This window comes from Pavona decussata, unplaced genomic scaffold, assembly GCF_977016875.1.
Source record: "Pavona decussata unplaced genomic scaffold, jaPavDecu1.1 SCAFFOLD_11, whole genome shotgun sequence".
NCBI lineage: Eukaryota > Metazoa > Cnidaria > Anthozoa > Scleractinia > Agariciidae > Pavona > Pavona decussata.
Genome location: NW_028145434.1, coordinates 4,981,271 through 4,995,733, shown reverse-complemented (window position 1 = coordinate 4,995,733; position 14,463 = coordinate 4,981,271). Strand labels below are relative to the sequence as shown.

Genomic DNA, 14,463 nt, shown 5'->3' with positions numbered 1-14,463 from the left:
AGTACATCACAAGGTTTGTGTTCTCCTTTGCTGAAATGTCAATGTAGTGACGAAGACTTTGGACTCGAGGCGACTTGGCAGTGATGTGCCTTTGCCTTTTGTAATTTGTTGTTATGGAAACCGGAACACGACAACAAAACACACTCGTTCGTGGCTAACATATCATGTTTGCATCAGTGAGTAGATCTGTGGCTACAAATACAATGATAGTGAATTGCATTGAATTTTACAACCCAAACTGCTACTAACAAACATAAAGTTCGGACTTGCAGCTTCAAAACAAGTGAAGGAACATTCAGTTCTGTAATATCTACTGTCTTTATGTTTATGTTTATGTTTCTTTATGTTTTATGTTTTTCGAGAGAATCGGGGATTCCCCTAAACTATGGAAAAAAACACTTTCAGTTTCGCGTCATTTATCTGGAACTGTCCTGATATTTTTCCAGTTCTGTAAACCTGAAAAACCGTCAAAACTAATGATGTTTTGGTGATTTGGTAAATTATCATCAATGAAATCATTGATTATTGCTAACTGGAGATTAATACCAGGAGCGAATTAGATATATTTTGCACGTGTGTTGCAAATTAAGCACAAAGGCCACTGGAGTAACGCAAGCGTACTAGTAATCGCAACAGTAAGCCGATTAGACACACGTGGCATAATTCTTCTTTTGAAAGGTTCCTGTGTCAACACTAACTTTGGCCTGCTTGCTCCCTTTTTGTGCTTGCTTGAGTGCAAGCCTGAGAACATCGAAATTTGTTGTTGATCATTACTTTCTGTGCCATTTGCTTTTGTATTGAACGTGTATACTTGGTTGAAGAAAATTAACATAATTAAACAGTTCAAGTAAACATTTTTTCATTACCTTTGCCGTAGCTTAATAAACTGTATTTTTTGTAACCAACACGAGAACGCAATGACTAGACGCTCTGCAGCTTTGCGTTTCTAGGATATATGCCACATAGATACCAGGGATATTTGAACATTGCGAAGACAACCTACAAGTAGCTTGCCAATACTCTCTTTCAAGTTATAGTAAAGACAAAGGGGTTTGATTTTTCATCCTGCGTGTCTTTGTTTAGAGCCTTGGCTTCGAGTTCAGGCTTCCCTGTGGTAGTATGCCCATAGTGTACATTGACATTTTTGTGGACTGAATGCTGCGATCGTAAGCTGACGTTTTAAGAGACAATCAATGTCGTTTACCTTTGGTAGTCAAGATTAAGTGGGGATACAACTATGAAAACTTGTAAACAGCCTTATCAAGAATCAACGCTTCCAGCATCGTGTGTAAAAGGATGTTAAAGGACGAGTTTCAGCTGTTTGCATTGTACGTTACTTGGCATGGCCAAAAACATATTTGTATCAATGGAAATGTTAAAATCATGGTTCAGTTTTGTTAAAAACAAACCTGCTAATTCACAGAAAATAGTATTAATTATCTTTGGCAAAAGATTGCGAGAATTGAAGGGGATTGAAACTTGCTAAAACTTGCAAGTTGCAAAAAACTGCAAAACTTTTTAATCCACTTTGTATCTTTAATTAATCAATTAATCAACATAAGCGAACGCCGGGACTCGAATTGTGGAGGGTTCTTCAACGCTTACATCATCAACATTACTTATTTGTACTTTGCCATTACATTTTGCCCTCCTTTATGTTAATCGTAGAGCGTTGTAAATAACAGACACAGCTCCAATTACTGTTAAGCTTATTTTTCTTAACTTTTCTATTGACATAATTATTGCCCCCCGCCCCCCACCCCTCTTGCCTCTCTTCGTGGTATTATAAACTTCACCGAGGGCGATATAAATCAAAATTAAAGCAAACGCCAAACTTCATCTAACTGGAAATTGTTCTACAACTCTTACACAATCAGTTTACCCACTTCACGTTACATTTATATGTATGTTCTATTTACAAACAGTCCTCCTTTTGCGTCAGCTCACGATGTCACGAAGTCGTCTCTCTCTGCCATTAGGAGACGCGCGTGGCACACGACTGGAGACATGTCAGGAATCATTGTGAACCACCACGCGGGTCTCAGGATTGCCCGAAAAACAGTATCGGAGCAACGAACAAACAACAGGAACAATGGTTCCTAGCCCCGAAACAACAGAGCTGTGTGATATACGTATATACAGGTCCAACGAAATTAAGGCCGGTTCCAAAGAGCTAGTTCTTATCTGATCATTGTACGTATACCTTGGTCATGAGGTAAAGAAAAAAGTGAAATTTATGATTTCAATTTCTAAACGTCAATGCCTTAGTACTGGATTCAGGTAAACAAGATGGTTATTACTGTGAGGCCTGAAGGAAGCAAAAATAAGAGCAAAACCTAAGTCGATTACGCAGAAAGCTCGTTTTACGCCACCCTAATATTTTGATTAATCATACTGATTATACCAGGATAAGACTAGCCCTGTTTACAAAGGTTACATTTGCAGCAATCGCCTCAATGTTCTGACTTCAGTTAACATAATGCGGAATATGTTGCTATCAAGCATACATTATGGTCTCTTTGTTTTAACTAATCCCAATCGCAATTTTCACCCTGTCGCTTTTTCGACAAGGCGCAAGTTTTATGGCTCTGATTTACTACTTTTGAGGAAGCTGCCCGTTATAAATCGAACTATGCGTTAGTTCTCTTCAGCCAGCTTACAAAAGCGGAGAGCATATTGTTTTCTCAGCTAAGGTGTTTTTACCTAAGACAGCATAGCCATCTTTAGCTAGCTTTAAGCCAATCTCATCTCTTTCCAAACTAATGCCTAGCATTTTTTCAAGTGGTATATTCTGGCATTAGGCCTACAAGAAAAATATTAATCAAGTAAGTATTATAAGGTCGGCAATATCATATCGGTTTACTTTGGGACTCTTCAAAACTTCCACGAGGTCAGCTATCGTCTTGTTGCTGTTCATACCAAGAATTTGTAAGAGCTTAACGGTGGGGCTTCCGTTATCTCTCTTGTATTCAATGTTTAGATATCGTAGATAATCGTGGTTTACTTTAAACTCAGCACCAACTTTTCGCCAGCCAGATGACCGTTCCCCTTTACGGCGAATATCTAACTTCATGGCAAGTAAATCTTCAAGATCCGGCGGTAACCTGGACAGGTTGAGGTCTAGAGGCAAAACAACATAGCCTTGTGAGCAACATGAATCACATAAAAATGAAATGATAAACTTACTCGAGAAAATGTACTTCGTTTGAACAAATGAACTAGCCAAAGAACGAAGGAACGAACTAAACAATTCCCCTACAGTGCAATGATTGAAAACAAACACGAAATACGCAGTTGGCTTACCCCCTTGCCTTGGCCTAGGCTATTTTCTAGGAGCGGGGGATGTATGCTTTGCCCTCCTACCCCTTTCATAGCCCATTACCTTCAAAGGCACGAGTTACAACGCTACGACGACGCAACTCGCAAGTTGAAGGGTGTCCAAATGTTTGTCCTACTAGGTGAGCAGAATGGGACTATGTCGTCGCATGACGTTGGAATTAGGTTGTCAGCCAACATCGTGGATTTGCTATCTTCAGTTTTGAATACTGGGTTTCTCCAAAACCACAGAAAACGACTTGATTCGGGCATATTGGTAACAATAAAACAAACATCAAAATGCCAAAATTTGTTTCCTATGGAAGCAGGAGTCACGTGAAAAGAGGACATGTCATACCAGGTTTTTGCAAGATTGAAAGCTTTTACTGGGATATTAAAAGACTGAAGTTGTTGATGTTTGACCAGGAAATTTTTCTACCCCACCTTCCTACTTCGTACTTCCATTTAAATGTAAAAATTAAGTGATGGGCTACTTACTCGCGTCAACCTCGATTCTTGGCTGCTCTTCTTTATCCAAACGCTTGTAGCCTTTGCTGTTTCTAAACCAAGGAAAACCATCAATAGGAAGGCGGCATAAGAAAGACGTCCAATAATGTCTGGCAACAATCCCGAGAAGAACTCCTACCATTACGTAACCTAGCTTCTCAATCCAATGAAAGATTATGTCATTGAGATCTCCGTCAGAATCAGTTGAGGATGATGTAGGCTGCTCCAACTCACTGTTTGCCTCCTTCGTGGAATACAGCATAGGGACCTTTGGAGAATCCCTTCTCCTTTTTTTTATTACAGAATTTTGAGGAGGAACAGCATCAGCTTTCCTTTTGAAACCTTCCTTAGAGTTTGCTTTATTAAAGTTCGCTTCTTCTGACATGTTTGGATCTTCATGTTCCTCCATGTCAAACATATAAACCTTCATATCAGTATGAATATACCATGCGATAAAATCGTCATTTGGTATTCTGATCGTGTTATAATTTTCTTTCCTCCTTTCAAGGAATGCTTGTTTACCCCGTTTAGCTGATTTTAGTGAATGAGCTTTTTTACGTTTGGTCAGCTTTTTCAGCGGTTTTGTCCCATTTGGTGGAAAGTTGCCATGTTCTTTGCCATTTCGGACGACAATGAATTTCTGATACCCGGGTGAACACTTCTTGCTGCCATTTGGACATATCGAGTCGTACTCTGATAGCTGCTGTAACTAAAACTTGTGCCTCGCTACTTCACGATGTATAGTAATGAAGGAAGCGAGCTGACCCTAAAGGAAAAAAAAGAAATTATCACAATCTTACTTGGAATGTCTACTGGAATTGTATTTAAAGGGGTGCCAGTCTTACTTCACAATTACATAGTAATATATAATTACATTTTATACCCTCAAAGAACATGAACATGAACATGAAGGCTGAACCACGAATTCCTGATGCTATTTAACCGACGACGGTCAGATAGCTCTCTAAAACATCTAATTTTCATTGGAGTTGTATATAACGAAGCAGTATTCTTCCAGGGTTAAGGTCCATTGTTTCTGTAAATTGTTTATTTCTTCGTTTTTGTTTTATTGGCCAATCCTGTGGACCGAAGCGAAAGTACAAGGCTGCCATGGTAAATAGGGAATGGGTTATAAGAGCATGAGACCCCTTTTCTCTCTTTTACTTGCCTTGTGTTATTTAACAGGTTGGGTAGAGGCGAAACCAAGAGGGTTGAATTGCAGTAAATAGAGGTTTTTCAAAACGTATTCCAGGGGGCCTTTCTTTTAAGTTTCTGTTATGTTAAGTTGCTGCGCCATACGTAGAAAGAATTGCTCAATAATTAAATTCCAAAGTCTAGTTGGGGTACCATATTACCATATAAGAGGCCAAAGGGGTTTTTTTTCAGATTGAAAAAAGAAAGTATATTAGCCCTCCACCCCACCCCTCCCCCCCTCTCTCCGGCCCCCTGAAAGAAAAAAACATTAAGAAAACCTAATAACTATTATTTTACTTACCACCAATAAGAGGAAAACGCCGCTGAAAATGATAATCAGTTTCCATTCTGGAACTTCGATCGTCATTGAGTCTCTTATATTTGATTAGCCTTCTTCATTGCTACAAATTCAAGAGAAAGACACGTTAGCAAAAATACAGGACTCTGTCCACATCTTCAAGAAAAGTTTTTCTTTTCACCACCGCTCGCTGGTTCCTGAAAAACACAAACGCATTGGCCAGTTTTTGCTCAAAATGAGCAAGCTACAATCTAACACTTTTTGTCATGCTTAAGAAGGAGTAGGCAAAACGTTTTGTAATCGATTACTACTATTTGACCCCCACTTTCTCTTTGGCATGATGTTTTAATTTAATTTTACTTGTCTATGCATTAATTCCCATGCTTCCAAATATTTTAGGGACCGGGAAAGTTCAAGGACACTGATTGAATTAAAACTGATGTTTTTCTTTTTCAGCATTGTGAGAAATAATGATAATTCTGAAAGTAAATTTATCGCTTTTCTATTCTTATAAGAGTATTTGGCGAAGTTTTTGTCCATGTTTAGGATTCCAAAGGCTCTTCATTCAACTTTCATGCCACAAACACTGCAGGAGTTGTACTTCCATGTGGCGCACTTTGTAAAAACAAACACAATGCTTGAATGGTTAATTTTCACTTTCCCAAGTACATGCAAATTACATAATGCGTACACTGAGGGTTCTTAATGTATTCATGCTAGTCCAACCATGAACATGAAAAGCCTAATAAAGCTCTAGTGGCTTTTTCTTTGCCCCTGCCTGATAATTCAGCGTTGCGAAGTATTGTATTTACTATTTTGTCTACATTTCTCCACTGGAAAACTGACAAGGACAATTGGACTCTAGATCAATGAGTCAATAGTTCAGGATATTTTATCGTTCATTCCATAGTCCCATAGTAATAATTTGAAATACATTCCGAACTTGTTTCGCCAAAGTTAACTGTTTGTTATGGGTGCAATTAATCGTTTACAGAACCTCAGGTTTCCTATTCTGGGAAATGACGTGTGTTATTTGCTAAGGAGATGTACGTACGCTAAAGTGATTCCCTGCATCAGTTGGTGTATATTATGACTTTCATTAAAAAATTCAGTTGAGTTTGGAGATAAGGAAATTAGAGAACTAGAAAAGCGCCAATGGCATAAAGCGCAAGAAGGCAAAGCAGTCAAACTTTACAGGCAAATAAAAAGTCACCTCGAGCAAATCCGACCAGTTCGGTTAAATGTGTTACAATTTTATGTAAACACTAGCATTTGTTTCCACTGCTTGTGCAACTACCATATTTTCACTTGAGATAGTTGATCTTGAACAAAGAGAAACATCTCCACAAGTATAGATGCCCTAATTTTAAGATTTATTTATAGAATTCGATATGGACAAATAACTGCCTAGTAGCCAAAACCCAGGTTAGTTATAGTTAGATCGCGCACGATCGTGTGTTCTTCCTGAACCAGAAAATTGGTCTATAGGCCGAGGCCGAGCTTTCTATGAACAATTTTCTCGATAACATGAACTTAAAGATAAAAAAAATCTTATTTTAATTTGGGAAGGGGCATTGCTTCGTAAGCAAATATATGTGAGACAAAAACTGTCAAGTGAGCGTTATGTGACAAGAGAGCAACCAATGAGGTCGTTCCACGATCAGCGTTTGGCCACCGTGCCGTGACACTGAAGCACTTAGTACGCATAAATCATACAGTGAAATTATTTGACAATTGCTTGCAAACCATTTGCAAACTATCGGAAATAGGCGAAAAGCTGTTGCCAATGAAGATTTTACTGCCATCAACCTATGGGCTTTTTGAAAGGTCGACGAAATGATGTTTGATCGCTCAAGTAATTCATCTAGTCGTGATGACACTAAAGTCGAGTGCGTGTATTCATGATTGTAATCTAACTAAATAGGTTTAGTATACTCTAGACACTCTAGGCTACCTGATGACTGAAATACTTTGAAACACACACAGCATCAAAGAAAACCGAAAATTGTAACTCACCTTTGGTGCAGGAAAAACATAGCGAAACCGGAAGGCGGAAGCCGGGGCCTGATCAAACAGCTCGACGTCAGAGATCTTTAGCTTAAAGATGCTAGTCCAGTGTCGCAGGTTTGGTGTTCCGTACACTGAATGATACCTGGCTGCTCCTTGCAGTTTCAGAGTACGCCTAAATCTCAGCCTTTCTGCAACAGAAGAAATCAAAACGAACCGAGATTCTGCGAGATAAACCGGATCTAATTGATATTCCGCGAAATCGAGGCAATGAACAATAAGCGTGGGCAAGGAGAGACGGGGATTCCCCGACGATATCGTCGATTGCAATTTGTATTACAATGATGAAGGGGAACAAAGAAGGCTTTATTTGTTTTCGTTCCAGAAAAGTCCACATCGGAACTATCCGGGGGTGTGAGTCAGTTTAAATACAAAAATTATAACAATAGCTAAAAGGGTTTTACAAAATGCAATGGGCTCTCACTTTGGTACTTCTATTCAATTTGTTGCCAGTTGATAAAATTTTTGTTTGCTAGAAAGTTTCATAAAAAAAAAAAAAACAATGGAGCCATATAACTCAATAAAATCGATTCGGCTGAGTTCGCTTCGGTAACGCATTTGCTCAAGCATGGATGACTCATTCTCTACGTACCTCCCAGAGTTAAAACTAGTTATGTTTGAAATCAATGTCATAAATTTATAATTGAAGCATCGCAGCGGCCTTTTAAAAGTTCGTTAAGGCTTTGATATAGTGGTCACGTGTTTCTTATGTTAGAAATGTCAGATGGGACAAGAATGGTTCATTGTGTCTTGTATGGTTTTTATTACATAGGACCTTTCCGCACTAGCGAAGAATCTGTTTATTCAGACAAATTTTCTGTTATCATCAACGCTTTACAAATGCCATTTGTGTATGGTTTGTCGCGATATTACAAATTTTGTTCAAGACAGGTTGATCTTCGAAGGCACCGCCGACATTTTTTGCCGCGGGTAAAAACTGGACAAAATCGATTAAATAAACAAAAGTGTGTTTTTCTTGTCAATCAGTTTTTGTAAAGCCATTATTAGTGCTTCCGCTGTTGACAGATCGGACAGAGTGTAAAGTGTAAATAGCTCCGAGTGCGGATACAAATTTTGAATACAAAAATTGCCTCAACCAAGGCAATTCCTGAATTGTGCGCTAGTGCGGAAAGGCCTATAGTCAGTAATCTTTGTCCTGAATAGAATAGGTCTTCGTTTTCTTAAAAAGTAATCAGGAAGTTTATTAAGTCACGTGGCCTATTCTGTTAAATACTCCACGTTAACTAAATATTGGGCAGATTCATGTAGGCGTAACCATGCAACGATGATAGGAGAAACGTTCTAATTGATTTTCATTATATGTAAGCTCAGTGGCCCATGTTCGATTTTCTGTTTGAGCAAAGAAATAATCATAACAGGCTACTTGACCTATATTTTCAAGACTCGAAAAGTCAGAAGTGAGTTACAGACATCAGGTCCTTTTTCATTACCAGGTGTGGTGGTCTTTCGTTACGTTTCTTCAGAGCTTCTCTAGATTTGGTGTAAGCCATGCTCTTACATGCTTGAGTGGGAGGCAGAAAACCCGTTTACAAGAATAGTTAAACAACTTTGTCTGGAGACAAGTCTAGTGAGTAAGTAAGTAGTAAGTAGGTGGGACTTGAATGTGAAATTGACCGTCTGGGAACTAATCCGTTTACCCTTTTCATCCCAACAACACATATATGCGACGAAAACACCGTTCTTGCTTCTATGAATTGCTCCTTGTTTAACTTAAGCTACAACGTCATGATAATGTGTTAATGGCACCAGTTAATGTATAGTGCCATCATCAAACCCAGCAAACCGACTACACCTCCCGATTTTCGCTGCATATCACCCTTCGTTTGGCAACAAAGTCCTAAATGCCAATTTTTCGGCCAAATAATAACACCAACAATTACCCTTATTTATCGTCAATTTTTAATTTAAATAATTTGTTCAAAAATGAAAAGTCTACATTTACAGAAACCTGAAGGTCAGACCTTAGTATCTGATTGGAAGTTTTCCTCTAAACGCTTTCCGAGGGCTATACTTCAGCCATTTTATCAGACCCAGTCTTGCGTATCTCACGGTGCCTCGTTTACGCCCGAAAAGAATTCTGGGTAATTCAGCCATAGCGCGAGCGTAGGACTCCTGCTCTTTCCATTTCATAGCTTTGTTTTTTTTTGTAAGTGTCGAGCCACCCAGTACTACCAGCAAAATTTCGAATCCATTGCCTTGGTAGGTCCTGGAATCCATCCGGCAAGAGAGACAACTTCACTCGTGGGCCTCCATGTCTGCTACACAGCATGTTTGGCGACTCATGATCAGTCAGCATGAAACCACCTCTCACCTCTGTCTTCTTTCAGAGGATTGCCTCTACCCACATTCCAGCTTAATGATGCCAGAATGGGGGCTTCTGCAGAGGAATTTGTCTCGAAAAACACTTATAAAGCGATGATTTTACCAGATTCGTGCTTATGCCCTCGCTTGAACAAAAAACAACCGTCACTTGCATCACGTGACAATTTCGCCTGAGCCCACAGTTTCTTAAGACCACAGATATTTTTTGTAATATTTCATCTCCATTTATGGAGAAATTAAGTGGTTCAGACTATTTATTGCCAAAAAGTCATTGAAAAAAATAGCACACACCTGGTATTTAAAGGGTTAACCGTTCACCTTCCCCTCTGGAATTGCCCTGGCCATTCCACTTCCCTCGGTGGTTGTGTATGAATATTTTCTGGAAACAGACAGTCACAGAGCATTGTAAATCAAAACAAAAGCTAACCCCAATCACTTTTGAATCGATTTTAGCGGAAGCATTTCTTTTACGCAACTTAGTTACTTAACTTTTCATATTTCCCGCTTTTGTCTTCCTTTTGCGTCAGACTTAAGGGATCGAATTTTTGTCAATCAAAAAAAGTATAGCTTGCAACAATTACCTTCGATTCGACTTAAATTAATGAACCCTTTTATCATTAAGTTACATTTTGTCTTCCCTTCCGGCATCAGTATCAGAAACTTAAAGGATGTTAGTTTTGTTAATCAGAGAATATTGTAGATCAAAATTAACACTAAAGCCTACTACTTTCGAAATGATCCTTTTTGGTCATCAGTTTACGTATTTCACTTTCCAGTTATATGTATGTTACATGTTATGTCCTATTTACAGTGTCCTCACTTCTGCTGTAGCTGAGGGTGTTATTGCTGACTGGTCCCCGCTAGTCTCTGTCGTTAAGAGATGCCCGAGATGGACGACTGGGGACGAGTGACTAAGGGCTATCACTCGAACCGGGAGCTCAAGAATCTCTCTACGGTGGCCAAATTACCTTATCAAACCAGTTGATAAAGCCAAATATTGGTTTCCACTCCCCCACTAATGAGCATCCCTGTTTCTTTAGAAACTAACCCCCTTATCGATTTATAAAGGCTTCTGAGTGGTATCCCTTCACTGTAGAAATTCATCAATTCGTCCTCTGTTAGGGGATAATGGGTTTTTTTGTTAACGATTAAATTGCATTTGGCACGTGAATGCTTTCTCATGTCTAAAGTACGTAGCGTATGCAGCAGTACAAACCTTCGTGGGCCGCCACAGTTGCAAGAGACTAGATTCACGCCTAGAAGAATTCTTCGAGCTGAACGCGGCGGTGTTTTCGGTATCGACTGCGAGGTAGTCAAAGAGTCTAATTCGTCTGCGTCGAAATCTCGCTGTTATTTTTTTACTTCATCAGAATCAATTTACAAGTCGAATATCATACGCAGGCTTTTAACTACCCAGGGATCGGAAAAGTTAGTAAAGACTAGTTTTGATACGAAGAAGATTTTTAGCTGGGAATTAACTCTGGAAATAACTTCTATCACACAAGGCGAAACCACGTCTTTAAACGTATTGAGCCCTCGCTTGCACTTAGGTAACAACGCCGTCCAGTGAGTGCTCTCTATGGGGAAAGCTTTTAAAAGGCCCGTTTAAACGGTTTCAACATTTGACCAACATTCGTCCAACAATTGTTGCACGGATGTTGGGCAAATGTTGTTGGTTAAACGGCTTCAAGAGCAAAGGAAATATTGAATCGATGTTGAATGAAAGTTTAAACCAATTTAAATTTGATTCAACACGCTTTCAACAATGTTGAAAGACATGTTCAAACGCCCCCGACATTTGGCTCAACAAAGTGTCGAACGCATGTTGAAGCAAATGTTGAAACCGTTTAAACGGGCCTTTACATGTTCGAACACGCATTTTAGTTTCAGAAAAGATAAACCTGGTATCGTATTGGTATTTACTTTTCTTTGTCGGAAAATAATATGAGATTAGCACACGGATCGAAATTGAGGCAACTAAAGCGGCATAGATTCATTTCCTTATTTACTTTGTTGATTAGGCGACTGAGTCGTCTAGCAGTGAAACTATTTCGTTCGGTTTCCATGTTAATAGCACAGTTAAAAATGTGGCGAATTTCGTTCCTTGGTTGAAAAAATATATTTCAGTATATGATGGAAAGTACCTTGGATGGTTTTTGTATACTTTGTTGAACTAAAACATATCAATCATGTCAGGTACGAAGGCTTGCTCGCTGCACCCACTTGTTGGTTGGCTTTCTGATACCTGCACTTCTCAACACGTGAAAATATATTGTAATCCAAGGGCACTTTCCTTTCAGTAGACTCAATATTACTCTCATGGAAAGGTTTCTTTTCATTTTGATGAAAATAAACTCCGTTAGCGTCTTTGTCTTCAAGGAATTGTTTGGAATCTTACGGACTTTGACTGAGCCCATTAATTCGCCTTGTGTTGAACATGCCTAGGATCGGAAGAGACAACCGTGGGATACTGAAGTACACTGAATTAAGGGTGTAGACAAATCGACAAGAAAATAAAATCAATTATAAAAAAGCCTACTTTGACATTTTGTGATGCTGCTCTAGGTATGTCACAGGGCCTCAAGACCCCATCAAGAGGCTGGTCATCTGAATTTCGGTATTTTCCCTTCCCGCTGGAGAGAGACAATTTGTGAATATGTCCTAAGTAATGGCAATGCATTATTCTTTTAGGCTTCCGTAACGCAATGAAATTCGCTGTGTTTAACCTGCTGGCTTTGTTCAAAACATTTTATTGTTGTTATACTTGCAAATTTAGTTTAACACAATTATTGTAAACATTAAAGAATGTCTGTCGAACAGCCTGCATTGCGCGCCGAATTTGGAGTTTCGTGGATCACGAAATCTCCCTATGTTGAGATGCAGGTTTATCTCGTTGTTCAATCCCTCAAATCCCAAGGCATCCATCCATGTTTTTCAGTAGTTGTTACTTGTTGTAAGGAGTTCGATTATCTAATATAATTTAGATGAAGGTATTTTGTTGTACATTGTTAGTTTGTTACCAATTTGGCAAAATAAGCAAGTACCGGTAAGTGAAACAGATTTTCGACATGGCGGTTACAAAGAACCCCGGTGAAAGAACAGGAGAGAATACATGAGGCTTTCAAAAAGACTTACTTGAGAAAATCTGCTCAAGGCCAGTGGAGGAGCAAAAAAAAAAAAGGTTTACTCGGATAATGAAAGCTCAGCGATAGCGAGTTTACCGAAGTCTAGTTATTATAGTACATTCGTAGCTCGAACATCCTACTCCAAAATAAGGCTGGACACCCTGTGGTGTTTGCACAATGTAGTATTAGCCCTGACGTAGACGAGAATAGAAGCCCATTTGTTAGGCAGAGAACTGGAGAATAGAGCTCCATTTAGACAGGGAACATCCGTTTTGGGGGTTTAGCACTGAGCTACACGATTTAGGCCTATTTACTCATTACCTGTCATTTGTTGTCATGGCTATCTCTCTGAAATTAGTTTAAAATTATCATTTTCATAAGCTATTCCTCGTTAGTATAGTGGATATGAATAGGAGATATGAAACAAATGACCCACGTACGCTATTTTGACCTAACTTCGAATTTTTTTACTGCCAAGAATGAAATAAGATTTCTGTTGTGTAAACACCACAAGATGTACAACCTTGTTGTGGAGTATCCATTCTAGTAACAACCCTTATTAATTTTGAGGTTCTCTGGCTGGGCACAGTCAAACGATTCAGTCGGTTACCGTACCAATAATATCAATAAAGTCAAAAGCCATAAATCTTTGGTACAATTTGTTTGTGTTACAAATAGAATATCGGAATCCTAAGTTTATATCTCAGAGAAAGCCGACATGTTCTCATCAGTATTCGCACAAAGGAGAATCAAATAGGTTACCTATTTGGTTGTCCTTATCCGACGTCTTGAGGTGGTAAACAACAACTCCACAACACTGATCAAATTGAAGGTTTCAAATCCTTCAGATACCAGAAACATGAACCAGCCACACGCCCATAATTATGTCCCCTTAAAAGCTAACCTTGTTACAACCTGTCTAATTAGATAGTTGACTGTAATATGTTGTTCGCCATAGTTCTGCAAATAAACTGCCGCTAATGATCGATCCCAAAATAAACAACAAACGCGTGCAAAGCGTGCCGTTCAACAGAGTCTTTAAGGGGTAATATATTTACTAGTCATACAATACTGAGGAAAGTTATAAAGTTAGCTTCGGCAAAACGAAAGCTTTCACTTTACAATGTAACAATAAATGCCCATAGGGATAATTCCGCCGTTCTGGGTCGGCACAGTTTGATATGTTTGAGATGGAAAGATGGCTACAACAAATGTGAACAAACTCAAATGAATTGATCTTGGCAATGCTTTCGCCGTTCCTACGGTTGTATGGTCTTATCTGACCTACTAAGATTTGCGTCTTTTGCCTTGGTCTTCAGTAGTACTCAAAACAATAATAGAAAACTTTAGATTTTAGAACGAGTACGAGTTTTCCAATAGAGAAAGAGCCAGCGGGGGCATATCCACTGTCATTTGTGGGAGAAAAACGAGAAACTCGTCAACATTTTACTACGAGTTTTTGTGACAACGACGTAGTGGCGAAAACAAGTCCTCGAAAAGTAGGTCATCTCGCCCTTTTGGAACCACGAAAAGGCTTAGCGATCACCAATCAAATAACTGCGTTAAATTCGTCACTCATAAAGAGTAAAGTGAATCTAACTGAGTTATCTCTTT

General features: G+C 39.0%; 1 protein-coding gene across 1 annotated transcript; it reads right to left on the bottom strand.

Moving 5' to 3' along the window:
* Window positions 1-1,515: 1,515 nt before the first annotated feature.
* Window positions 1,516-5,417, bottom strand: LOC146488348 (uncharacterized). The gene is made up of 3 exons (XM_085120188.1): window positions 5,318-5,417; window positions 3,814-4,588; window positions 1,516-3,120 (listed from the first exon to the last, which is right to left on the bottom strand). Exons 2-3 carry the CDS (start codon window positions 4,250-4,252, stop codon window positions 2,822-2,824), a joined length of 738 nt encoding a protein of 245 aa, XP_084976314.1. The 5' UTR covers window positions 4,253-4,588; window positions 5,318-5,417; the 3' UTR covers window positions 1,516-2,821.
* Window positions 5,418-14,463: the final 9,046 nt, after the last annotated feature.

Bases quoted from the DNA above. Each gene is read 5' to 3' on its own strand.
- LOC146488348 (XM_085120188.1), bottom strand. From the start codon at position 4,252: ATGAAGGTTTATATGTTTGACATGGAGGAACATGAAGATCCAAACATG. The intron at 3,121-3,813 runs GTAAGTAGCCCA...TTTTGCCTCTAG, and splicing joins AAGAATCGAGGTTGACGCGA to ACCTCAACCTGTCCAGGTTA.